This window comes from Salmo trutta, chromosome 20 (assembly GCF_901001165.1).
Source record: "Salmo trutta chromosome 20, fSalTru1.1, whole genome shotgun sequence".
NCBI lineage: Eukaryota > Metazoa > Chordata > Actinopteri > Salmoniformes > Salmonidae > Salmo > Salmo trutta.
In genome coordinates, this window is record NC_042976.1 from 1,029,385 (window position 1) to 1,054,588 (window position 25,204).

The window sequence follows — 25,204 nt, forward strand, 5'->3', positions numbered from 1 at the left end:
AGGGTGGTAGATGGTATTGAGTGTAGGGTTAGATGGTAGGGTATTTAAATAGTGGAGTAGGGTGGTAGGTTGGTAATGAGTGTAGGGTTAGATGGTAGATGGTAATGAGTGTAGGGTTATATGGTAGATGGTAGGAATATTTGTTGATTTATTCATTTTAATTTTCAAGCAAAGTGTAAAGGAGTTATACTCCAGTCTAGTAAGTGGCAGTAATGCAACAGTTATTGGATGCCAACCACCGTTAAACCTCCTCGAAGAAGAAGGAGGAGTAGGAGGAGGAGGCTATCAGCAAAACGACCACACCTTCACATATTGTGCAGTCTTGTTGAGGCGGAGTCATTTCAAAAGGCTGTCAGCCAACACAAGGAAAGTCACCGACAGCACTGCCTGCACCAGCTCCTAACTTGTATTTCAACGAGAATAATTATTATTTGACAGAATTTCTCCAGTCGAAGTTGATCCGTATTCCAGTCGCTGCTGAAATGTCTGATTTAGAGAGACTGAAGATGACGGGCGCTGGGAAAGCTATCGCCTTGTTGACAAGTGGCGGAGATGCACAAGGTACAGGATGATTAGGGAAACGGACAAACATCTCTCCAGTTATTTATCAACTAGGGCTATGTTGTGTTAGTTGTGTAATCCCTACAGCTCGTCGGTCATATGTTAACTGCTAGTTATTTCACTTTGATCATGATTTTAAACTATTATTTTACGCAAGTTGTTGACATGGGGTTTTGACAGCTGAAAGGAAAGAACGAAGGGCTTGACAATATTATCAAATAAATGTGTTTTCGTGCATTTTTGCAGATATGACTCGTTCCATTTATAATGTTGTAAAAGTCGTAATATCCAGGTTTTGTGTCCTTATCCATCGATTTAATAGAATCAGTTTGCAAAACGTTTGTGGAAGCGCTACTTTAAACTGAAGGTGCGTTTGATTGAGATCACTCAGTACGCCGGGTTGGCGGATTTCGTGTTTAGAACCAATATAATGCTGTGAAAAGTGTAACCTCTGGCAGTATTTCGCACCGGGCGAGCTAGACGAGCGCACCCCTATTAGCGCACTACGTCAGTGAGTGTGTATTGGACCATACGTGCAGCATGTCAGGTAGGAGAGAGGAGGAGCCATTTATTACATTCCCGTTGCATGTTTGAGCAGAGACCTTCAAGGTTACAGACTCAGCCTACTGCAGAACTAGACAGTGGAGGACCATCCTACTTAGTGAATTTCATACAATTCAAATCAAAGTTTTTTTGATACAGTGAAATGCTTTACTTTCTCTAACCAACAGTGCGATTTTTTTTAAGTTAAAAAAGGTATTAAGTGAACAAATTAAAACAGTCAAAAAGACAGTGAAAAATAACAGTAGCGAGGCTATATACAGGCACCAGTTAGTCAGGCTGGTTGAGGTAGTATGTACATGTAGATACGGTTAAAGTGACTATGCAGATATGATGAACAGAGAGTAGCAGTAGCATAAAAGAGGGGTTGGTGGGTGGTGGGACACAATGCAGATAGCCCAGTTAGCCATTTGATTAGCTGTTCAGGAGTCTTATGGTTTGGGTGCAAAAACTGTTGAGAAGCCTTTTGGTCCTAGACTTGGCGCTCCGGTACAGCTTGCCGTGCGGTAGTAGAGAGAAGAGTATATGACTTGGGTGGCTGGGGTCTTTGACAATTTTTAGGGCCTTCCTCTGACACCGCCTGGTGTAGAGGTCCTGGATGTCAGGAAGCTTGGCCCCACCGATGTACTGGGCCGTACGCACTACCCTCTGTAGTGCCTTGCGGTCGGAGGCCAAGCAATTGCCGTACCAGGCAGTGATGCAACCAGTCAGGATGCATGTTGCAGCTGCAGAAACCTTTGAGGATTTGAGGACCCATGCCAAATCTTTTCAGTCTCCTGAGGGGGAATAGGTTTTGTCATGCCCTCTTCACGACTGTCTTGGTGTGTTTGGACCATTCTAGTTTGTTGGTGATGTGGACACCAAGGAACTTGAAGCTCTCAACCTGCTCCACTGCAGCCTCGTTGATGAGAATGGGGGAGTGCTCAGTCCTCTTTTTCCTGTAGACCACAATCATCTCCTTAGTCTTGATCACGTTGAGTGAGAGGTTGTTATTCTGGCACCACACTGCCAGGTCTCTGACCTCCTCCCTATAGGCTGTCTCATCGTTGTCAGTGAGCAGGCCTACCACTGTTGTGTCGTCAGCAAACTTAATGATGGTGTTGGAGTCGTGCCTGGCTATGCAGTCGTGGGTGAACAGGGAGTACAGGAGGGGACTGAGCACGCACCCTTGAGGGGGCCCCCGTGTTGAGGATCAGTGTGGCAAATGTGATGTTACCTACCCTCACCACCTGGGGTCGGCCCGTCTTGAAGTCCAGGATCCAGTTGCAGAGGGAGGTGTTTAGTCCCAGGATCCTTAGCTTAGTGATGAGCTTTGAGGGCACTATGGTGTTGATGTGAGTCATTACCAGCCTCTCAAAGCACTTCATGGCTGCGGATCTGAGTGCTACGGGTCTGTAGTCTTTTAGGCAGGTTACCTTAGTGAATAAGTGAAACCTTAAAGTTAGCCTTTTTTTGATAAAACTACACTAAATATGTCAATGTCACCAAATAACTGTTTTGCGGTGAAGGTCTACAGTAGCCTAAACAGCACTCTGTAGCTGGAGGACGGCTATTTTCCATCCTCCTCTGGGTACATTGACTTCAATACAAAACCTAGGAGGCTCATGTTTCTCAACCCCTTCCATAGACTTGCACAGTAATTATGACAACTTCCGGAGGACGTCCTCCAACCTATCAGATTTCTTGCAGCATGAACTGACACCCAATCAAAAGATCACAGAATGAATCTAGTACTGAAAGCATAAACTACAGCTAGCTAGCATTACAGTGTATATAACATGCAGTAGTTGACTCAAAGAGAGAGAGACAATAGTTGAACAGTTTTTAACAATGAGAAGCAGCAGAGAGAACAAGAGAGAGCTAGCTATATTCTTTTGTATTTTTTTTCACTTTCACACTAGCTAGTCATTGATGTCCCCAGACCCGGGCTTTCTGGGTTTTAAGCCCGAATGATTTTGTCTCAGCTCCGACCGAGTATTCTGCCCTGCTGGGATGGTGTAAAACAAACTAGGCTACACTGCAATACTCCAACATGAGCCCCGGACTGCCCTGCCTTTTTAATGCTGCCTAAAACCAGCATTTCTGTAAACGGTGGTACTTTAGGAAGCAGAGTCAAAATAGTTTTCCAAAGTCATTTTTGATTCGTCCAAAGAAATTATATTTCGGCGCGTGTGGGGCGACTGCTCATTCCCTGAGGGCGAGAGCGCAAAGATGAGAAGGACGGAGGTAAACTTTGTTAGCTTGCTATTACTATAGCCCACGATGATGTAATTCAGAGTTATTGACCTCGCAGTAAGCCAGATGTAATTCAGAGTTATTGACCTCACGGTAAGCCAGATGTAATTGAGTTATTGACCTCACGGTAAGCCAGATGTAATTCAGAGTTATTGACCTCGCGGTAAGCCAGATGTAATTCAGAGTTATTGACCTCACGGTAAGCCAGATGTAATTGAGTTATTGACCTCACGGTAAGCCAGATGTAATTCAGAGTTATTGACCTCGCGGTAAGCCAGATGTAATTCAGAGTTATTGACCTCGCGGTAAGCCAGATGTAATTCAGAGTTATTGACCTCGCCAGATGTAATTCAGAGTTATTGACCTCACGGTAAACCAGATTCCAGTAATTTACATTTCAACATGTTGACTCAAAAGCTGCACTGACAGATAATGTCATTGTAAATAAGAATTTGTTCTTAACTGACTTGCGTAGTTAAATAAAAGGTTAATACAATATTTAAAAAAATGACGAGTATAGACATTTTTTATGAGCATGGCCTCATTACTGGCCCAGCGCTCTGACCACTAGGCTACCTGCCACCCCGATATTAAACAATATATGATCAAAGAAATCTATAGTATGACAGATGTATTTTTTTTATTGCAGTTTGTAATCTGACCCTCTGATATCCAGGAATGAATGCAGCTGTCCGCGCTGTGACCCGGATGGGGATATTTGTTGGAGCCAAGATGTATCTCGTATATGAGGTACTGTTATCCATACACCATCTATTTTACCAAGATGTATCTCGTATATGAGGTACTGTTATCCATACACCATCTATTTTACCCCACTCCAGTTTTAAAACATATCGTTCATTACCCTGTGTCTTACAGTTAGTTACCCTGCGTCTTACAGTTAGTTAGCCTAGTTAGCCTGTGTCTTACAGTTAGTAAGCCTGTGTCTTACATGGTCCCATGTGGCTCAGTTGGTAGAGCATGGTGTTTGCAACGCCAGGGTTCTGGGTTCGATTCCCACGGGGGGCCAGGATGGAGAAGAAATGTATGAAATGTATGCATTCACTACTGTAAGTCGCTCTGGATAAGGGCGTCTGCTAAATGACTAAAAATGTTTTTTTGTTTTTTTAAGTAAAATGTCTTACAGTTAGTTAGCCTGTCGGTTAGTTAGCCTGTCGGTCAGTTAGCCTGTATCTTACGGTCAGTTAGCCTGTGTCTTGCGGTTAGTTAGCCTGTCGGTTAGTTAGCCTGTCGGTTAGTTAGCCTGTCGGTTAGTTAGCCTGCGTCTTGCGGTCGGTTAGTTAGCCTGCGTCTTGCGGTCGGTTAGTTAGCCTGCGTCTTGCGGTCGGTTAGTTAGCCTGCGTCTTGCGGTCGGTTAGTTAGCCTGCGTCTTGCGGTCGGTTAGTTAGCCTGCGTCTTGCGGTCGGTTAGTTAGCCTGCGTCTTGCGGTCGGTTAGTTAGCCTGCGTCTTGCGGTCGGTTAGTTAGCCTGCGTCTTGCGGTCGGTTAGTTAGCCTGCGTCTTGCGGTCGGTTAGTTAGCCTGCGTCTTGCGGTCGGTTAGTTAGCCTGCGTCTTGCGGTTAGTTGGCCTAGTTAGCCTGTGTCTTGCGGTTAGTTGGCCTAGTTAGCCTGTGTCTTGCGGTCAGTTAGCCTAGTTAGCCTGCGTCTTGCGGTTAGTTAGCCTGTGTCTTGCGGTTAGTTAGCCTGCGTCTTGCGGTTAGTTAGCCTAGTTAGCCTGTGTCTTGCGGTCAGTTAGCCTAGTTAGCCTGCGTCTTGTGGTTAGTTAGCCTGCGTCTTGCGGTTAGTTAGCCTGCGTCTTGCGGTTAGTTAGCCTGCGTCTTGCGGTTAGTTAGCCTGTCGGTTAGTTAGCCTGTCGCTTAGTTAGCCTGCGTCTTGCGGTCGGTTAGCCTGCGTCTTGCGGTCGGTTAGCCTGCGTCTTGCGGTTGGTTAGCCTGCGTCTTGCGGTTGGTTAGCCTGCGTCTTGCGGTTGGTTAGCCTGCGTCTTGCGGTTAGCCTGCGTCTTGCGGTTAGTTAGCCTGTGTCTTGCGGTTAGTTGGCCTAGTTAGCCTGTGTCTTGCGGTTAGTTGGCCTAGTTAGCCTGTGTCTTGCGGTCAGTTAGCCTAGTTAGCCTGCGTCTTGCGGTTAGTTAGCCTAGTTAGCCTGCGTCTTGCGGTTAGTTAGCCTAGTTAGCCTGTGTCTTGCGGTCAGTTAGCCTAGTTAGCCTGCGTCTTGCGGTTAGTTAGCCTGCGTCTTGCGGTTAGTTAGCCTGCGTCTTGCGGTTAGTTAGCCTGCGTCTTGCGGTTAGTTAGCCTGCGTCTTGCGGTTAGTTAGCCTGCGTCTTGCGGTTAGTTAGCCTGCGTCTTGCGGTTAGTTAGCCTGCGTCTTGCGGTTAGTTAGCCTGCGTCTTGCGGTTAGTTAGCCTGCGTCTTGCGGTTAGTTAGCCTGCGTCTTGCGGTTAGTTAGCCTGCGTCTTGCGGTTGGTTAGCCTGTGTCTTGCGGTTAGTTAGCCTGTCGGTTAGTTAGCCTGTCGCTTAGTTAGCCTGCGTCTTGCGGTCGGTTAGCCTGCGTCTTGCGGTCGGTTAGCCTGCGTCTTGCGTCTTGCGGTCGGTTAGCCTGCGTCTTGCGGTCGGTTAGCCTGCGTCTTGCGGTCGGTTAGCCTGCGTCTTGCGGTCGGTTAGCCTGCGTCTTGCGGTCGGTTAGCCTGCGTCTTGCGGTCGGTTAGCCTGCGTCTTGCGGTCGGTTAGCCTGCGTCTTGCGGTCGGTTAGCCTGCGTCTTGCGGTCGGTTAGCCTGCGTCTTGCGGTCGGTTAGCCTGCGTCTTGCGGTCGGTTAGCCTGCGTCTTGCGGTCGGTTAGCCTGCGTCTTGCGGTTAGTTAGCCTGTGTCTTGCGGTTAGTTAGCCTAGTTAGCCTGTGTCTTGCGGTCAGTTAGCCTGCGTCTTGCGGTTAGTTAGCCTGCGTCTTGCGGTTAGTTAGCCTGTGTCTTGCGGTTAGTTAGCCTAGTTAGCCTGCGTCTTGCGGTTAGTTAGCCTGCGTCTTGCGGTTAGTTAGCCTGCGTCTTGCGGTTAGTTAGCCTGCGTCTTGCGGTTAGTTAGCCTGCGTCTTGCGGTTAGTTAGCCTGCGTCTTGCGGTTGGTTAGCCTGCGTCTTGCGGTTGGTTAGCCTGCGTCTTGCGGTTGGTTAGCCTGCGTCTTGCGGTCAGTTAGCCTGCGTCTTGTGGTCAGTTAGCCTGTGTCTTACATGTCCAAGGCTTCTTTGTTTCCTTCAACTGACATTATCAGTAATATGACAATAGGATGTTCTGCTCCGTCATGACCAGTATTGATCTGATTGCAAGGGGTGATTTGATGTTTTTTTCTCTCAGGGCTACCAGGGTCTGGTGGATGGAGGGGACAACATCAAGCTGGCCCACTGGCAGAGTGTCACCAACATCATACAGCAGGTAATAGTGACCTATAGTAGCTAATGCACTCTGAAAGAGAAATCTAAACTCTACTGGTGTCAGGTGTTATGATCAGAGCCATTTACATGGGATGATCAAAAGACCGGGACCAGAAATCATCTCTGGCATTTCTACCACACTGGACCATTTTCTTCCTTGAGCCCCATTATTATCCAGATCATTAGAATTGTTCTAAAATAAAAAACAACAATACCCAATAGGAAGAAAAATAATTCCCGCCCATCTGGCATTTGTCTGAAATGCCAGATTGTCTTTATTTTTTTTAAATTTAACTTTTATTTAACCAGGAAAAACCCATTGAGGTTAAAAAAACTATTTTTCGAGGACGACCTGGCAAGGAGGCTAAACGGGGGAATAGCAGCGTGTCCAGTACACCCCTGGCTTGAGCTTTGATGGTGAGGGAAGGAGAAATATTTGAAGTGATCACCTACTGTGTCGGCGGGTCAACATGATGAACTGTGTCTCTTTCTCTGATCCTCATGACATGTCTCTTCAGCATCTGGTTTGATTGAACTATTTCTCTCCAAAAAGAGTGAGGTCCAGAAGTATTGGGACAGTAAACACGTGTCTAGTTTTCATGCGAGTAAAGTCATACCGTATAAATACAAAAATCACGAAAGCTGTGATAATTAGTTTATTCGACATGGTGGGATCTTTTTGAGTCAGTAAAAAGACAGTGGAAAATCTTTTTTTTTTTTTTGTATAAATTGTATAAATGCTGACAGGTCATTTGACATGTTGGGATCTCTTTGTCAGTAAAATTAATAATGTGAGAAATGGATGGAAATACTTTATGTGCAAATGTTGATATAATAACCAGTTTATGGAAGGTAACTTGGAGTCAGGTGAGGATATGGCTCCTCCCACTACGACTCTGGGAAACCATGCAGTTTATTAGACTACAGATGAAATAACTGATGAACTTCACAGGGTGGTGATAGCACAGGGTGGTGACCTTCACGGGGTGGTGAACTTCACAGGGTGGTGAACTTCACAGGGTGGTGATAGCACACGGTGATGAACTTCACAAGGTGGTGAACTTCACAGGGTGGTGACCTTCACAGGGTGGTGACCTTCACAGGGTGGTGACCTTCACAGGGTGGTGACCTTCACAGGGTGGTGACCTTCACAGGGTGGTGATAGCACAGGGTGGTGACCTTCACAGGGTGGGGATAGTACGCGGTGATGGGCTTGATGCTCCTTTCCAATAAATATCAAGGGTCTTATTCTGGTGACATGATGAAATGTACACTGGGCACCAGTACTGAGTCGATGTGCAGGGGTACAAGGTAGTTGAGCGAGATATGTACACATACACTGAGTGTACGAAACATTAGGAACACCTTCCTAATATTGAGTAATATATTCGTCTGGACTCTACAAGGTGTCGAAAGCATTCCACAGGGATGCTGGCCCATGTTGACTCCAATGCTTCCCACAGTTGTGTCCAGTTGGCTGGATGTCCTTTGGGTGGTGGACCATTCTTGATACAAACTGTCCAGCAGCGCTGCAGGTCTAGACACACTCAAAACGGTGCGCCTGGCCCCTACTACCATACCCTGTTCAAAAACACAAATCTTTTGTCTTGCCTATTCACACTCTGAACGGCACACATATACAATCCATGTCTCAAGGCTTAAAAATCCTTCTTTAACCTGTCTCCTCCCCTTCATCTACACTGATTTGAAATGGATTTAACAAGTGACATCAATAAGGGATCATAGCTTTCACCTGGATTCACCTGGTCAGTCTGTCATGAAAAAGCAGGTGTTCCTAATGTAGGTAGGGATAAAGTGACTAGACAACAGGATAGATAATAGACAGTAACAGCTGCATATGTGATGAGTCAAAGAGATGGTCAATGCAGATAGTCCAGGTAGCTATTGGTTAAATCAAATGTATTTGTCACATGCGCCGAATACGTCAGGTATTTGGTGTTTTATTAGGATCTCCATTAGTTCCTGCCAAGGCAGCAGCTACTCTTCCTGGGGTTTATTATGGATTCCGATTAGTTCCTGTCAAGTCAGCAGCTACTCTTCCTGGGGCTTATTATGGATCCCCATTAGTTCCTGCCAAGGCAGCAGCTACTCTTCCTGGGGTTTATTATGAATCCCCATTAGTTCCTGCCAAGGCAGCAGCTACTCTTCCTGGGGTTTATTATGGATTCCGATTAGTTCCTGTCAAGTCAGCAGCTACTCTTCCTGGGGCTTATTATGGATCCCCATTAGTTCCTGCCAAGGCAGCAGCTACTCTTCCTGGGGTTTATTATGAATCCCCATTAGTTCCTGCCAAGGCAGCAGCTACTCTTCCTGGGGCTTATTATGGATCCCCATTAGTTCCTGCCAAGGCAGCAGCTACTCTTCCTGGGGTTTATTATGAATCCCCATTAGTTCCTGCCAAGGCAGCAGCTACTCTTCCTGGGGCTTATTATGGATCCCCATTAGTTCCTGCCAAGGCAGCAGCTACTCTTCCTGGGGTTTATTATGGATCCCCGTTAGTTCCTGCCAAGGCAGCAGCTACTCTTCCTGGGGTTTATTATGGATCCCCGTTAGTTCCTGTCAAGGCAGCAGCTACTCTTCCTGGGGTTTATTATGGATTCCGATTAGTTCCTGTCAAGTCAGCAGCTACTCTTCCTGGGGCTTATTATGGATCCGTATTAGTTCCTGCCAAGGCAGCAGCTACTCTTCCTGGGGTTTATTATGGATCCCCATTAGTTCCTGCCAAGGCAGCAGCTACTCTTCCTGGGGTTTATTATGAATCCCCATTAGTTCCTGCCAAGGCAGCAGCTACTCTTCCTGGGGTTTATTATGGATCCCCATTAGTTCCTGCCAAGGCAGCAGCTACTCTTCCTGGGGTTTATTATGGATCCCCGTTAGTTCCTGCCAAGGCAGCAGCTACTCTTCCTGGGGTTTATTATGGATCCCCGTTAGTCCCTGCCAAGGCAGCAGCTACTCTTCCTGGGTTTTATTATGGATCCCCATTATCTGTTGCAAAAGCAGCAGCTACCCTTCCTGGGGACCACATGAAACATGATACAGAACATTAATAGACAAGAACAGTTCAAGGACAGAACTAAAAAAGGCACAGGTAGCCTACATATCAATACATAGACACAAACTATCCAGGTCAAATAGGGGGAGAGGCGTTGTGCCGTGAGGTGTTGCTTTATCAGTTTTTTTGAAACCAGGTTTGCTGTTTATTTGAGCAATATGAGATGGAAGGAAGTTCCATGCAATAAGGGCTCTATGTAATACTGTACGCTTTCTTGAATGTGTTCTGGATTTGGGGACTGTGGGGGGAGGGGGGACCTGGTGGCATGTCTGGTGGGGTAAGTGTGTGTCAGAGCTGTGTGTAAGTTGACTATGCAAACAATTTGGGATTTTCAACACAATGTTTCTTATAAAAAGAAGTGATGTAGTCAGTCTTTCCTCAACTCTTAGCCAAGAGAGACTGGCATGCATAGTATTTATATCATCACTCTGATTACAATGAAGAGCAAGACGTGCCGCTCTGTTCTTGGCCAGCTGCAGCTTAACTAGGTCTTTCCTTGCAGCACTGGACCACACGACTGGACAATAATCAAGATTAGACAAAACTAGAGACTGCAGGACTTGCTTTGTGTCAAAAAAGCAGAGCATCTCTTTATTACGGCCAGACCTCTCCCCAACTTTACAACCATTGAATCTATATGTTTTGACCATGACAGTTTACAATCTAAGGTAACGCCAAGTAATTTAGTCTCAACTTGTTCAACAGCCACACCATTCATTACCAGATTCAGCTGAGGTCTAGAACTTAGGGAATGATTTGTACCAAATACAATGCTCTTAGTTTTAGAGATGTTCAGGACCAGTTTATTACTGGCTACCCATTCCAAAATAGACTTAAGGGTTTCAGTGACTTCATTAGCTTTGGTTGCTGATGTGTATATGGTTGAATCATCAGCATAAATGGACACACATGCTTTGTTCAATGCCAGTGGCAGGTCATTGGTAAAAATAGAAAAGAGTAGAGGGCCTAGAGAGCTGCCCTGTAGTACACCACACTTTACATGTTTGACATTAGAGAAGCTTTCATTAAAGAAAACCCTTTGAGTTCTATCTGATAGATAGCGCTGAATCCACTATATGGCAGAGGTTGAAAAGCCATAACACATGCTACGTTTTTCCCAACAACTGGCTATGGTCAATAATATCAAAGGCTGCACTGAAATCTAACAGTACAGCTCCCAAAATCTTATTATTATCAATTTCTTTCAACCAATTATGAGTCATTTGTGTCAGTGCAGTACATGTTGAGTGCCCTTCTCTATAAGCGTGCTGAAAGTCTGTGGTTCATTTGTTTATAGAGAAATAGCATTGTATTTGGTCAAACACATTTTTTTTCCAACAGTTTGCTAAGAGCTGGCAGCAAGCTGATAGGTCTGCTGTTAGAACCAGCAAAGGTCGCTTCCCTCCAGGCCTGAGAACTAGTGATGCACCGATATGACATTTTTTGGCCGATATCCGATATTTTCCTTTCCAAAAAGATACCGATTACCGATATTGAAAATTAGCTGCCTTTTAAGCATTCTTGTACAGTTAAATAGTTATAACACACACGAACGCAGCGGTCTAAGGCTCTGCATCTCAGTGCTAGAGGCGTCACTACAGTCCCTGGTTCGAATCCAGGCTGTATCACATCTGGCCGTGATTGGGAGTCCCATAGGGCGGTGCACAATTGGCCCAGCGTCGTCTGAGTTTGGCCGGGGTAGGCCGTCATTGTAAATAAGAATTTGTTCTTAACTGACTTGCCTTTGCTAAATAAAGGTTACTCACACACACACACACCACACTGACCAAAAAGTTATTTTGTTGGCATTTACGTATGTCCCCATTACCAGTAAAACATAATCAAAACCTATTTCTTTCACTTAATTGCTGTGCTGTTTCATTGTTCATTTGTTCAGTCGTTTCATTCTCAACCAGGATTTCTATGGAACGCCGTTTGGGTCAAAAAAGATACAAATAGTGTTATTTGACGTGTCAAGTTTGTTGACCAACCTATTTAACTAGGCAAGTCAGTTAAAACCTGTTGAGGCCAGGGGGCAGGATCTTATCCCGGTATTGGGATTCATTGTCATGTGACCATGGCGGGGAATTCAAAACTGCAAGAGTAATCATTTCAAATAATCAAATAATCAACTATTTTCCTACATTTGAAAGATATATCTCCTAAATCTAACCACGCTGTCCGATTTTCAGAGGCTTTACGGAGAATGCATAAAGTTAGGTTATGTGAGGAGAGTACATTGACAATAGCTGCGTGTAATGTTTAGCCAATTCAAAGAAGGGCATCAACAGACAGAAAACTAGCTAGAATTATGCACTTACCTTTGACAATCTGCATCAGATGACACTCATAGGACATTATGTTATACAATACATGCATTTTTAGTTCCATCAAGTTCATATTTATATCCAAAAACAGCATTTACAGTCGCGGTGAAATTCAGAATTTTTTTCGGCTCGAATGCTCCCAGTGAATCCAGCATTACAAATCACGGAATTACTATTCGAAAACATTGGTAAATTATAATATTGTCATTCAAAGAATAATATATTATCATCTCGTAATTGCTACCGAATGGCCAGATCTCAAAATAACTTTACTGGGAAATCACATTTTGCAATAAACTGGGTACTATGCTAACAACAACAAGCTAAGCTATAAGCTAAGCTAAGCTAAGCTATACAGTTAGCATTAGCATCATCTAATATCGATAATAACATTCTAAATATCCCCTTACCTTTGATTATCTCCATCAGAAGGCGCTGCCAGGGATCCCAGGTCCAGAACAAATGTGGTTTCTTTTGACAAAGTTCATAATTTATGTCCAAATAGTTAGCGTTCAGTAGGCTCCCACAAAATGAGGTGGGCAGTGTAAAGTCACGCCGAAAAGCAAAAAAAAACCTAGTAAATAGTCTATTTACGTTTGTTCAAACATGTCAAACGTTGTTTAGCATTAATCTTTTGGTCCATTTTTAACGTGAAACATCAGTAAACATCAGTAATATTTTCACACAACCTATCAAGTGTCTAGAATAAACGATTATGACAGACACTCTTCTCAGATTTATGCGCAGGCGCAAAAAATGAAGTGATGACGTGTCAACTTACAAGCATTCTAATTCGGTCTGTATTCATCACAGATGCTTCAAACAACTTTATAAAGATCGTTGACATCTAGTGGAAGCCTTAGGAGTTGCGAACTGAATCCTTTCTCACTATGGTATCTATAAAACAATGACACTAAATAGTACAGTCACAAAATTCTCATTTTTTAAATCTATTTTTCACAGGTTTTTGCCTGCAATATGAGTTTTGTTATACTTACAGACACCATTCAAACTGTTTTAGAAAATTCAGAGTGTTTTCTATCCAAACCTGAACAATAATATGCATATTCTAGCTTCTGAGTTGGTGTAGGAGGCAGTTAAAAATGGGCACATATTTTTTTCCAAAATTCTCAATACTGCCCCCTAGATCAAACAGGTTAAGAACAAATTCTTATTTTTCAATGACGGCCTAGGAACAGTGGATTAACTGCCTTGTTCAGGGGCAGAACGACAGAGTTGTACCTTGTCAGCCCGGGGATTCGATCTAACAACCTTTCAGTTACTGGCCCAACGCTCTAACCACTAGGCTCCCTGCCGCCCATAATTTAATGCGTTCATACATTTTTTACATAGTTATTTCACATTGATTACACTATCACTCATATTTCATGTCACAACGATCTATCGATACGTCTGCTATGATGCTGGTAAAGTTGTCTCGCGCACCTACAGTGCTGGTCATAAAGAAAAAAAGCTAGCTAGCTCATGGATACAAACAATGTTCTTCCCCAAAAACATAGCAAAACGACGATCTGTTTCAGTAGCTATATAGTTAGCTAGCTAACTATATAGCTAGGTGTCTTCATCAAAAATAAACCTAATTTATAAGACAGTTCTTATTTGATTAATGGTCGGACCCATCTATGTGAAGCTAGCCACAATAAGGATTAGCCACAATAAGGATTAGCCACAATAAGGATTAGCCTCAGTAGTGGACTTTGCGGTTAGCCTTCAGAATAAAAGTATGTCATTGACAGTGATGCAAATGAATAAAAATAGTTGAATTATACCATCCTTTAATAGAGCATGCTAAACGAGGTTGGAATGTTATAGAAAATCAACAAAAGACAATAATTTTGACAAATCTGTTGAAATCACAATGGATGTAATAGACTTTAGAATTGCATCGAGGCCATCCTTATTTCACTGTCCAGCCTTACCTATGGATTATTTCACTGTCCAGCCTTACCTATGGATTATTTCCCTGTACAGCCTTACCTATGGATTATTTCCCTGTACAGCCTTACCTATGGATTATTTCACTGTACAGCCTTACCTATGGATTATTTCACTGTACAGCCTTACCGATGTTTTGGAGTCTGATAACTCTGAGGAGGACGTTGGGAAAAAATGATCTTGGGTATTGAGTAGACGGTTACCCCATTTCATTGACCAATCCTTAGGTAAAGCTGTACAGTGCAATATGAATATCAATACACACAATAGGCTGACTGGGGAGGTGATTTCACACAGTCACAGTCCCGCGATAAGAGCTACAACGCTAATATTTGCGTAAACTCTCCCCAGTTGTGTTCTGTGGGTGTCACCGAGTAGACTGATACCACATTTCATTGCTTCACATTCCAACCTTGTTTAACATTATCTAGTCTAAATATGACATGATTCCACCAATTGTAACCTTGTGCATCGCTTTCAAAGAGGTACTTTTATTTAGAAGGCAATCCGCAAATTCCACTATTGTGCCTAATCCTTATTGTGGCTAGCTTATTGTGGCTAGCTTCACAATACACAACACACTCACTAGCCAGATGAAGCTAGCTGGTTGCTTATAACGTTAGGTTTGGGCAACAGGGTTAAGTAAATTTTATGAACTGAAGTTCAATTTCAATAGGTGAACAACAAGTGGCTACTTAGATAATACTTACTCACAAGGATTCCTAAATCATTGCTAAGAATAGTGAAAAATGACTGCAGTTTGTACTGGTCATTGTTTTCAGGCTGGTTGTATTGGTGCTATCTTGGTACCAAGCTAAAGCTAGCTAGCTAGCTAGCTAAGCTACCCCAGAATTTGCGGTTGAACAAATAGTGCTTTATTACCAACTCGGTATTGTAAACACATAGTTTGTGGCCGGTGTTTGCTTGTTTGCAGACTTTTTTTTGTACAGCTTTGACAGTGATACTGATAGTAGTGGTGACACTTGGCTTACAGATTCAGAACACACAACATTCTATAATAGAACTGTGCAATTTGACGTGTCAAATTAAAAGCTTATTTAACACGTCAAATAGTGTTATTTGTCAAATAGTGTTATTTGACATGTATCTTTTTTTGACACGCTCACTGTTCGTTGATGGCATTTTCTATCTAAGTTTGCCCACTTTGCCAATGAAGTAACTATTAAAATAATTAGCAACATCAAATGGTTTTTGTGATGAATAAGCCATCTGATTCGATGCCCAGTGATGTACTGGGCCGTACGCTCTGTCGCGCCTTGTGGTCAGATGCCGAGTTTTTGCCATACCAGGTGGTGATGCAACCGGTCAGGATGCTCTCTATGGTGGAGATGTATAACTTTTTGAGGATCTGGGGACCCATGCCAAATCTTTTGACGTGCCCTCTTCACAACTGTCTTGGTGTGCTTGGACCATGATAGTTTATTGGTGATGTGGACACCAAGGAACTTGAAACTCTCAACCGCTGAACTACAGCCTCATCAATGTGAATGGGGGCCTGTTCGGCCCACTTTTTCCTGTAGTCCACGATCGGCTCCTTTGTCTTGCTCACATTGAGGGAGAGGTTGTTGTCCTGGCTCCACACTGCCAAGTCTCTGACCTCCTCCCTATAGGCTGTCTTGTTGTTGTCGGTGATCAGGCCAACCACTGTTGTGTCGTCAGCAAACTTAATGATGGTGTTGGAGTCGTGCTTGTCCATGCAGTCGTGGGTGAACAGGGAGTACAGGAGGGGACTGAGCACGCACCCCTGGGGAGCTCCAGCGCTGAGGATCAGCGTGGCAGATGTGTTGTTGCCTACTCTTACCACCTGGGGGCAGCCCGTCAGGAAGTCCAGGATCCAGTTGCAGAGGGAGGTGTTTAGTCCCAGGGTCCTTAGCTTAGTGATGAGCTTTGAGGGAACTATGATGTTGAACGCTGAGCTGTAGTCAATGAACAGCATTCTCACATAGGTGTTCCTTTTGTCAAGGTGGTAAAGAGCAGTGTGGAGTGCAATTGAGATTACATCATCTGTGGATCTGTTGGGGGTGGTATGCGGTTTGGAGTGGGTCTAGGGTTTCTGGCATGAGGACATTTCTCCAAAAAGTACGATCTTTGTCCCGTTGTGAAGTTGCAATCCGTAGTCTGGCTTTTTTATGGCGGTATTGGCTGCGTGGTCCCATGGTGTTTATACTTGCGTACTATTGTTTGTACAGATGAACGTGGTACCTTCAGGCGTTTGGAAATTGTTCACAAGGATGAACCAGACTTTTGCAACAGTTTTATTTATCGGCTTTTCATTTACTTTTTTGTCCGAAAGCCGGCAATTGCCAGCTAACGGAAAAGCTGCAGCCAATTGGCTATGCAGCCAGACTTATTTGCCATTCCTTTTGCCTCATCCCTCTCAACCATAACACATTTTTATGGATTTAAGTTTTTATAGTAATTTTCTTAATGTGTGCATGCTTATTAGTAACTGGAATAAGCAATTTCTTAAATGCTATAATTGCAATGTCTGGTTGTGTCCCATTGTACACCACAGACCAGAAAATATTATTTACATCTTCAACATAGGAATCAAAACCTATTGTTTGACCTCTTATACACTATATTAGGCCCAGCCTTTGGAACTTTGGTTTACCTAGACATGGCTTCGATATTATAATCATTCACATCCTATGGATATGAATGATGCTTTAGAGCAGATTTCTGCAGCATTAGTAAAAGATGTGATCAATGCATGTGGATGATTTCATTCCTGTGCTGTTTGTAAATACCCTGGTAGGTTGACTGATAACCTGAACCAGGATGCAGGCACTGGTTACAGTTTAAAGCTTTTTCTTGAGTGGACACCTTAATGAAAGCCAGTCAATATAGGTCACCCAGAAAATATGCCCCTCTAATGATATCACATACATGATCAAGCATTTCACACACATTATCCATATTCACTTAGTGGTCTAAAGCAACTTCCCACAAGAGTAGGCTTTAGGTGAAGCAGGAGAACCTGTAGACATGTTACTAAAACAGCATTTAACATGAGATCCTCTAAGCTTTACAGGAATATGACTCTGAATATAAACAGCAACACCTCCCCCATTGGCATTCCTGTCTTTTCTGTAGATGTTGTAACCATGTATTGCTATCGTGAAGGGTGTTATCTAAGTGTGTTTCAGAGATAGTCACTATATGCATGTTATCTATTACTGGCAAGTTATTGATTTCTTGAGCCTTGTTTCTTAGGCTACAGTGCCTTCAGAAGGTATTTACTCTGCCTGACTTTTTACACATTTTGTTGTTACAAAGTGGGATTGAAATTGATTTTCATTGTCATTTTTTATCAACGATCTACACAACACATTCTGAAATGTCAAAGTGGAAGAAAAAATTGAACATTTGTTATTAAGAATGAAGGAAAAATAAAACGTGTGTGTGTGTATATACACACTATCTTGATTAGATAAGTATTCAACGCTCTGAGTCAATACAGGTTAGAATCACCTTTGGCCACGATTTACAGCTGTGAGTCTTTCTGGGTAGAGCTTTCCACGCCAGGATTGTGCAACATTTGCCAATTATTCTTTTCAAAATTCTTCCAAGCTCTGTCAAATTGGTTGTTGATCATTGCTAGACAATCATGTTGAGTTCTTGCCATAGATTTTCAAGCAGATTTAAGTCAGAACTGTAACTCTGCCACTCAGGAGCATTCACGCTTCTTCGTATGCAACTCCAGTGGAGATTTGGCGTTGTGTTTTAGGTTATTGTCCTGCTGAAGTGTAGAGAAGGAGAAGGTAGGTGGTCGTGGTTTCCTCAGCAAGTTGTGAAACGCTACGATTTGCTTTCTTAGGGTAGAAAGCTCAGTCTGATCGATAGTCCTCCGCAAGTAGGCCGTTGTTGCATTGAAAATCCGGTTGGTCCACAGTGTCCCGGAAAATAGCATAGGAAACACAACTCCTACAACGCAGGAAGCATTCGCCTCCATGAGAAGAGGCAGTCCCAAATCGGGAAAATCCAAGCAGCTATCTTTTTATTTATTTTTATTTAACCAGGTAGGCCAGTTGAGAACAAGTTCTCATTTACAACTGCGACCTGGCCAAGATAAAGCAAAGCAGTGCGACAAAAAAACGTTTGTTAGCTTGATGGCTAGCAGCTCTTTGAAAGTGGCAGCTCTAGCCTTTAGCGCAGTGCGGACTTTGCCTGTAATCCATGGCTTCTGGTTGGGAAATGTACGTATGGTCACTGTGGGCATGACGTCATCGATGCACTTCTTAATGAAGCCGGTGACTGATGTGGTAAACTGATGTGGTAAACGTCACTAATACTTCCTGTTTTGAGTTTTTTGCTTCTAAGCAGGAATCATGAGGATAGAGTTATGGTCAGATTTGCCAAGTAGAGGGCGAGGGAGAGTTTTGTATGTGTGGACTAAAGGTGACCTAGACCTGTTTTTTTTTGTTTTTTTTCGCCTCCAGTTGCACAGGTGACATAAAAATCACCAGCTACTATGGTGCCGCCACAGGATGTGCATTTTCTTGTTTGCGTGCAATGAATATGGAACCAAATACTACACTTTTTACTGCTTTAATACACATACTGTGAATTTGTCCAAATACTTTTGGTTTCCTAAAATGGGGGGGGGGGGGGAGAGACTATGTACAAAAAGTGCTTTAATTTGTAAACGGTTCACCTGACATGGATGAAAATAATCTCAAATTAAAACTGACAGTCTGTACTTTAACCTTTAATTTCAATTCCAAAGTGCTGGAGTACAGAGCCAAAACAAGAATTAAAATTGTCACTGTCCCAATACTGTTGGAGCTCACTATCTCTTCTGTGTTCTCTCCCTCCCTGCCTGTCTAGTTCTGCTTGTCAGATGGTAAGTGTCTTTCTGCGTGTGGTGCTGTAGCCTGTAGCTCATCAGTCTCTCATCAGTAGATAAATAGCAGAGATGTAATTGCCGCAATCTTATGTTCTAGTGCGTTTTTATACTCTTATCAATGTTTTAAAGCAGTTTAATTCAGTGTTTCGTGTGTGTGTGTTTGTATTGTTGAATGTTATACAACGGGTGGTTTTGATCCTGAATGCTGATTGGTTAAAACTGCGTTCCAGTCGGTGTCTATTCCACAAGTTACCACCGGCTAAATCTATGACGTTGAAATGCCTATTTACTCTGTTCCATCTGACTGCGCAATCCACTGTCTCAGCCCAGCCAGGCAATTTATAAACTTGATTTCCACTATAAAAAATATCTAGACATTATCTCACATTTCTTTTAGCCTAATATTTTGTTTTCAAAAGCGGAGATTTTTATAAACCTTGCTGTCTGTCTCTCCGATGTATCCCACCTCTGACACATGTTTAAATGGACTCCCGCGTGACACAGCGGTCTAAGGCACTGCATCTCAGTACTAGAGGTGTCACTACAGACCCTGGTTCGATTCCAGGCTGTATCACAACCGGCTGTGATTGGGAGTCCCATAGGGCAGCGCACAATTGGCCCAGCGTCGTCCAGGTTTGGCCAGGGTAGGCCGTCATTGTAAATAAGAATTTCTTCTTAACTGACTTGCCCAGTTAAATAAATGTTCAATAAAAAAAAAAAATGTAAGATTTGCAACATTGTTTCACTATTCAAAGTTTACCTCCAGATGTCTGTCTGGATGAGACAGAGAGGCAGGCAGTGTTTCCCAGCCAGTCGAAATCATGAATCATCATTTTTATGCATACAGTTAATTCGGAAAGTATTCCCTTTTTCCACATTTTGTTACGTTACAGCCTTATACTAAAATTGATCAAATTATTTTTTTCCCTCATCAAAAACACAATACCCCATAATGACAAAGCGAGCACTGTTTTTTTTTGTTGTCATTTATAAAAATGTAAAAAAAGATGCCTTATTTACATAAGTATTCAGACCCTTTGTTATGAGACTCAAAATTGAGCTCAGGTGCATCCTGTTTCCATTGATCATCCTTGAGATGTTTCTACAACTTGATTGGAGTCCACCTGTGGTAGATTCAATTGATTGGACATGATTTGGAAAGGCACACACCTGTCTATATCAGGTCCCACAGTTGACAGTGCATGTCAGAGCAAAAAACCAAGCCATGTGGTCAAAGGAATTGTCCGTAGAGCTCAGAGACAGGATTGTGTCGAGGCACAGATCTGGGAAAAGGTACCAAAACATTTCTGCAGCATTGAAGGTCCCCAAGAACACAGTGGCCTCCATTCTTTAAAAAAATTAATAAAACAAAATTGAACCTTTTTATTTAACTAGGCAAGCAAAACCCGGATGACGCGAGGCCAATTGTGTGCCGCCCTATGGGACTCCCAATCACGGCCAGATATGATACAGCCTGGATCCGAACCAGGGACTGTAGTGATGTCTCTTGCACTGAGATGGCAGTGCCTTAGACAGTGCCTTAGACTGCTGCACCACTCAGGAGTTCTAATTCCCCAATCCCATTTTTAAATGGAAGAAGTTTGGAACCACCAAGACTCTTAAGAGCTGGCCTCTCAGACCAAACTGAGCCATCGGGGAGAAGGGCCTTGGTCAGGGAGGAGACCAAGAACCCGATGGTCTCTCTGACAGAGTTCCTATGTGGAGATGGGAGAACCTTCCAGAAGGACAACCATCTCTGCAGCACTCCACCAATCAGGCCTTTATGGTAGAGTGGCCAGACGGAAGCCACTCCTCAGTAAAAGGCACATGACAGCCCGCTTGGAGTTTGCAAAAAGACACCTAAAGGACTCTCAGACCATGAGAAACAAGATTCTCTGCTTTGACGTAACCTTGATTGAAGTCTTTGGCCTGAATGCCAAGGGTCACGTCTGGAGGAAACATGGCACCATCCCTACGGTGAAGCATGGTGGTGGCAGCATCATGCTGTGGGGATATTTTTCAGGGACTGGGAGACTAGTCAGGATCGAGGCAAAGATGAATGGAGCAAAGTACCGAGATGTCTTTGATGAAAACCTGCTCCAGAGATCTCAGGACCTCAGACTGGGGCGAAGGTTTACCTTCCAACAGGACAACGACCCTAAGCACACAGCCAAGACAACGCAGGAGTGGCTTCGGGACAAGTTTCTGAACGTCCTTGAGTGTCCCGGACTTGAACCCAATCCTACATCTCTGGAGAGACCTGAAAATAGCTGTGTGGCAACGCTCCCCATCCAAGCTGACGGAGCTTGAGTGGATCTGCAGAGAAGAATGGGAGAAACTCCCCAAATACAGGTGTGCCAAGCTTGTAGCGTCATGCCCAAGAAGACTCAAGGCTGTAATCGCTGCCAAAGGTGCTTCATTAGAGTACTGAGTAAAAGTTCTGAATACTTATGGAAATGTGGTATTTCAGGATTTTTTTGTTTCTAGATTTGCAAAAATGTCTACAAACCTGTTTTTGCTTTGTCGTTATGGGGTATTAGTCAAGCATAAGGCTGTAACGTAACAAATTGTGGAAAAAGTCGAGGTCTCAATACTTTCCAAATGCACTGTATATACAAAGAAATGTAAATTGAAAAAAGGCCAAACAAAACGAAGTGCAGCTAGTTTACAGCCTTTCCAGCTTCAGTTTGAACTAATTGTGTTAGCTGTGGTGTTAGCTGTGTTGTTGGCTAGCTCCTCTGAACAACAGTGTTCTGATGAGAGAGCAAATGTTCTATGCCAGGAGAAATCACTCCTCATTAGCTCATTGTTATGGATCTATCCAAATAAAATATCACTAGGAAACAGCTTGCAGATACTTTGCTGTTATTCTGGCTGCACTTTTTGACGCGACTGTAAGTTCGCCTTATTTGGCTCGCTAGCAGGCAAGGGATTAGAACGTTGCCAGTATGGCAATGGAACATTTAGAACGAACGACTGGGTCGCGTCCATAGATACAGAACAAAAAGACTGACCAACTGGGTTTCGTCCATAGATACAGAACAAAAACAACTGGGTCGCGTCCATGGCAACCGAGCCGATAGAACAAACGACCAGCCGGCTTGGGTAGCAACCCTAGATTTGAGTCGGAACTATATCTTATGGAAGGATGAAATAGTATTAATAAATTAATCAATATAACTTTTGTAATGAATATATGTAAATTATTTTAATAAGTTGTTATCCCGCTGTATAAATGTGATAATGCCCCATACCCGTGCCAATATATCCTCCAAACACCGTCTTCTCGGGCATTATCAGTTAACTGCTTGTTCTCAGAGTTGTCCTAATGCTGTGTGTAGACGGGCTGAGTGTCCCTCCCTGTCCAATGGATGCTGTGTTGTATAATAGCCTGTACATGTTATGTGTGGGTGCTATCCATCGCTATGGTGCTATCCATCGCTATGGTGCTTTCCATCGCTATGATCGCTATGGTGCTATCCATCGCTATGGTGCTTTCCATCGCTATGATCGCTATGGTGCTTTCCATCGCTATGATCGCTATGGTGCTTTCTATTGCTATGGTGCTTTCAATTGCTATGGTGCTTTCTATTGCTATGGTGCTTTCCATCGCTATGGTGCTTTCTATTGCTATGGTGCTTTCTATTGCTATGGTGCTTTCCATCGCTATGGTGCTTTCCATCGCTATGCAGTTGTTAACTATTAGTCTGGAATGCTGCTTTTCATTTAAAAGCGCTGCATAGTCAATCCAACGTCTGCATTGGTCGTGCAGCTTTTACGGTGATATGGCATCTGCAGAAGTGTTGCAGACCAGAGAAGTTGTAAAGGAAGTGAGTTTCTGTTTATACAGGATCTTCCTCCCCCACCTACGGTCAACAAATCATGTCAATGCGGAGCGATGCAGAGTTGTTACAAAATTAGGTAGGAGCACGCCGACGCGGTAGGGAGGCGCACGCCGACGCGGTAGGGAGCACGATTTGACCTCTGCAGATATAACGGATTGACCCTCGCTCCCCGGCACATATACTATTGCAGCATAGATACTGGAGAGTGAATGTGGTCTCCTTCGGTCTCTCCCTCAGGGTGGCACGGTGATCGGCAGTGCTCGCTGTAAGGTCTTCACCACGCGGGACGGTCGCCTGGCAGCAGCCTTTAACCTGGTGAAGAGAGGCATCGCCAATCTGTGTGTGTGTGGAGGAGACGGCAGCCTCACCGGAGCTAACATCTTCAGGAGCGAGTGGAGTGGACTGCTGGCTGAATTGGTTCAGAAAGGTAGCAGTCACACACACACACACACAGACAGAGACACACACAGACACACACACACAGAGACACACACACACACACTCTTAAGAAAATACTTATTATGTAATGAACACATTATGCTTTATAGATCTTTAGCTTTTCCGATTCATTTCACCATATTTTGGGTCAGGATATGGCACACAGTATCCAGTGTGTGTGTGTGTGTGTGTGTGTGTCTCTGTGTGTGTGTGTGTGTGTGTGCGTGCGCGCCCTGCAGGCCGGATCACAGACACCCTAGCGAAGCAGCATGATCACCTGAACATCGTAGGGTTGGTTGGATCCATAGACAACGACTTCTGTGGGACAGACATGACCATCGGCGCAGACTCCGCCCTGCATCGCATCATGGAGATAGTGGACGCCATCACTACCACCGCACAGAGGTACAATTCAGTTTAATCAGTTTACATGTTAGTCTTTAACAGACGCTCTTATCCAGAGAGAAACACAGGTCGAGGACTATACATCCTATACAACAACACAGGACTAGGACTATACAACAACACAGGACTATACATCCTATACAACAACACAGGACTATACATCCTATACAACAACACAGGACTATACATCCTATACAACAACACAGGTCTATACATCCTATACAACAACACAGGACTAGGACTATACATCCTATACAACAACACAGGACTATACATCCTATACAACAACACAGGACTATACATCCTATACAACAACACAGGACTATACATCCTATACAACAACACAGGACTATACATCCTATACAACAACACAGGACTATACATCCTATACAACAACACAGGACTATACATCCTATACGACAACACAGGACTATACATCCTATACAACAACACAGGACTATACATCCTATACAACAACACAGGACTATACATCCTATACAACAACACAGGACTATACATCCTATACAACAACACAGGTCTATACATCCTATACAACAACACAGGACTAGGTCTATACATCCTATACAACAACACAGGACTAGGACTATACATCCTATACAACAACACAGGACTAGGACTATACATCCTATACAACAACACAGGACTATACATCCTATACAACAACACAGGACTATACATCCTATACAACAACACAGGACTATACATCCTATACAACAACACAGGACTATACATCCTATACGACAACACAGGACTATACATCCTATACGACAACACAGGACTATACATCCTATACGACAACACAGGTCTATACATCCTATACGACAACACAGGTCTATACATCCTATACGACAACACAGGTCTATACATCCTATACGACAACACAGGTCTATACATCCTATACGACAACACAGGTCTATACATCCTATACGACAACACAGGACTATACATCCTATACGACAACACAGGTCTATACATCCTATACGACAACACAGGACTATACATCCTATACGACAACACAGGACTATACATCCTATACGACAACACAGGTCTAGGAATATACATCCTTATTGGACATGATTTGGAAAGGAACATACCTGTTTATATAAGGTCCCACAGTTGACAGTGCATGTCAGAGCAAAAACCAAGCCATGAGGTTGAAGGAATTGTTCGTAGAGCTCAGAGACAGGATTGTATCGAGGCACAGATCTGGGAAAGCGTACCAAAACATTTCTGCAGCGTTGATAGTAAAGTGATGAGACAATCAGGAGAGATAATAAACACAGTAGCAGCAGCGCGTGTGAGAAGTATAAATTCAATTCAATGACAACATTAATGCGGTTTGTACTAAATTTCTTTTTAAATCCGTTCTGAGTAAAGAGTTTATTTTACAGCCACCAGCGTGCATTTGTCCTGGAAGTCATGGGACGCCACTGTGGGTAAGTTAAGTTCTGCATGTTAATGTTGTGTTATTGTTAT

The 25,204-nt window shown here is 43.6% G+C and overlaps 1 protein-coding gene across 2 annotated transcripts in view; it reads left to right on the forward strand.

Annotated features, from left to right (window-relative positions):
- The first annotated feature begins 305 nt into the window (after positions 1 to 305).
- pfkla (phosphofructokinase, liver a) overlaps positions 306 to 25,204 on the forward strand; it is a 51,676-nt gene continuing 26,777 nt past the window's right edge. The window contains exons 1-6 of one of the 2 annotated variants that reach the window (XM_029701956.1): positions 306 to 561; positions 4,034 to 4,107; positions 6,717 to 6,794; positions 23,102 to 23,291; positions 23,542 to 23,707; positions 25,120 to 25,164. In XM_029701956.1, the coding sequence (XP_029557816.1) occupies positions 483 to 561; positions 4,034 to 4,107; positions 6,717 to 6,794; positions 23,102 to 23,291; positions 23,542 to 23,707; positions 25,120 to 25,164 (632 nt within the window). In that variant the 5' untranslated portion in view covers positions 306 to 482. Of the gene's footprint in view, positions 562 to 4,033; positions 4,108 to 4,142; positions 4,160 to 6,716; positions 6,795 to 23,101; positions 23,292 to 23,541; positions 23,708 to 25,119; positions 25,165 to 25,204 lie in introns of those variants that run through there. The other variant, XM_029701957.1, reaches the window with a different exon arrangement.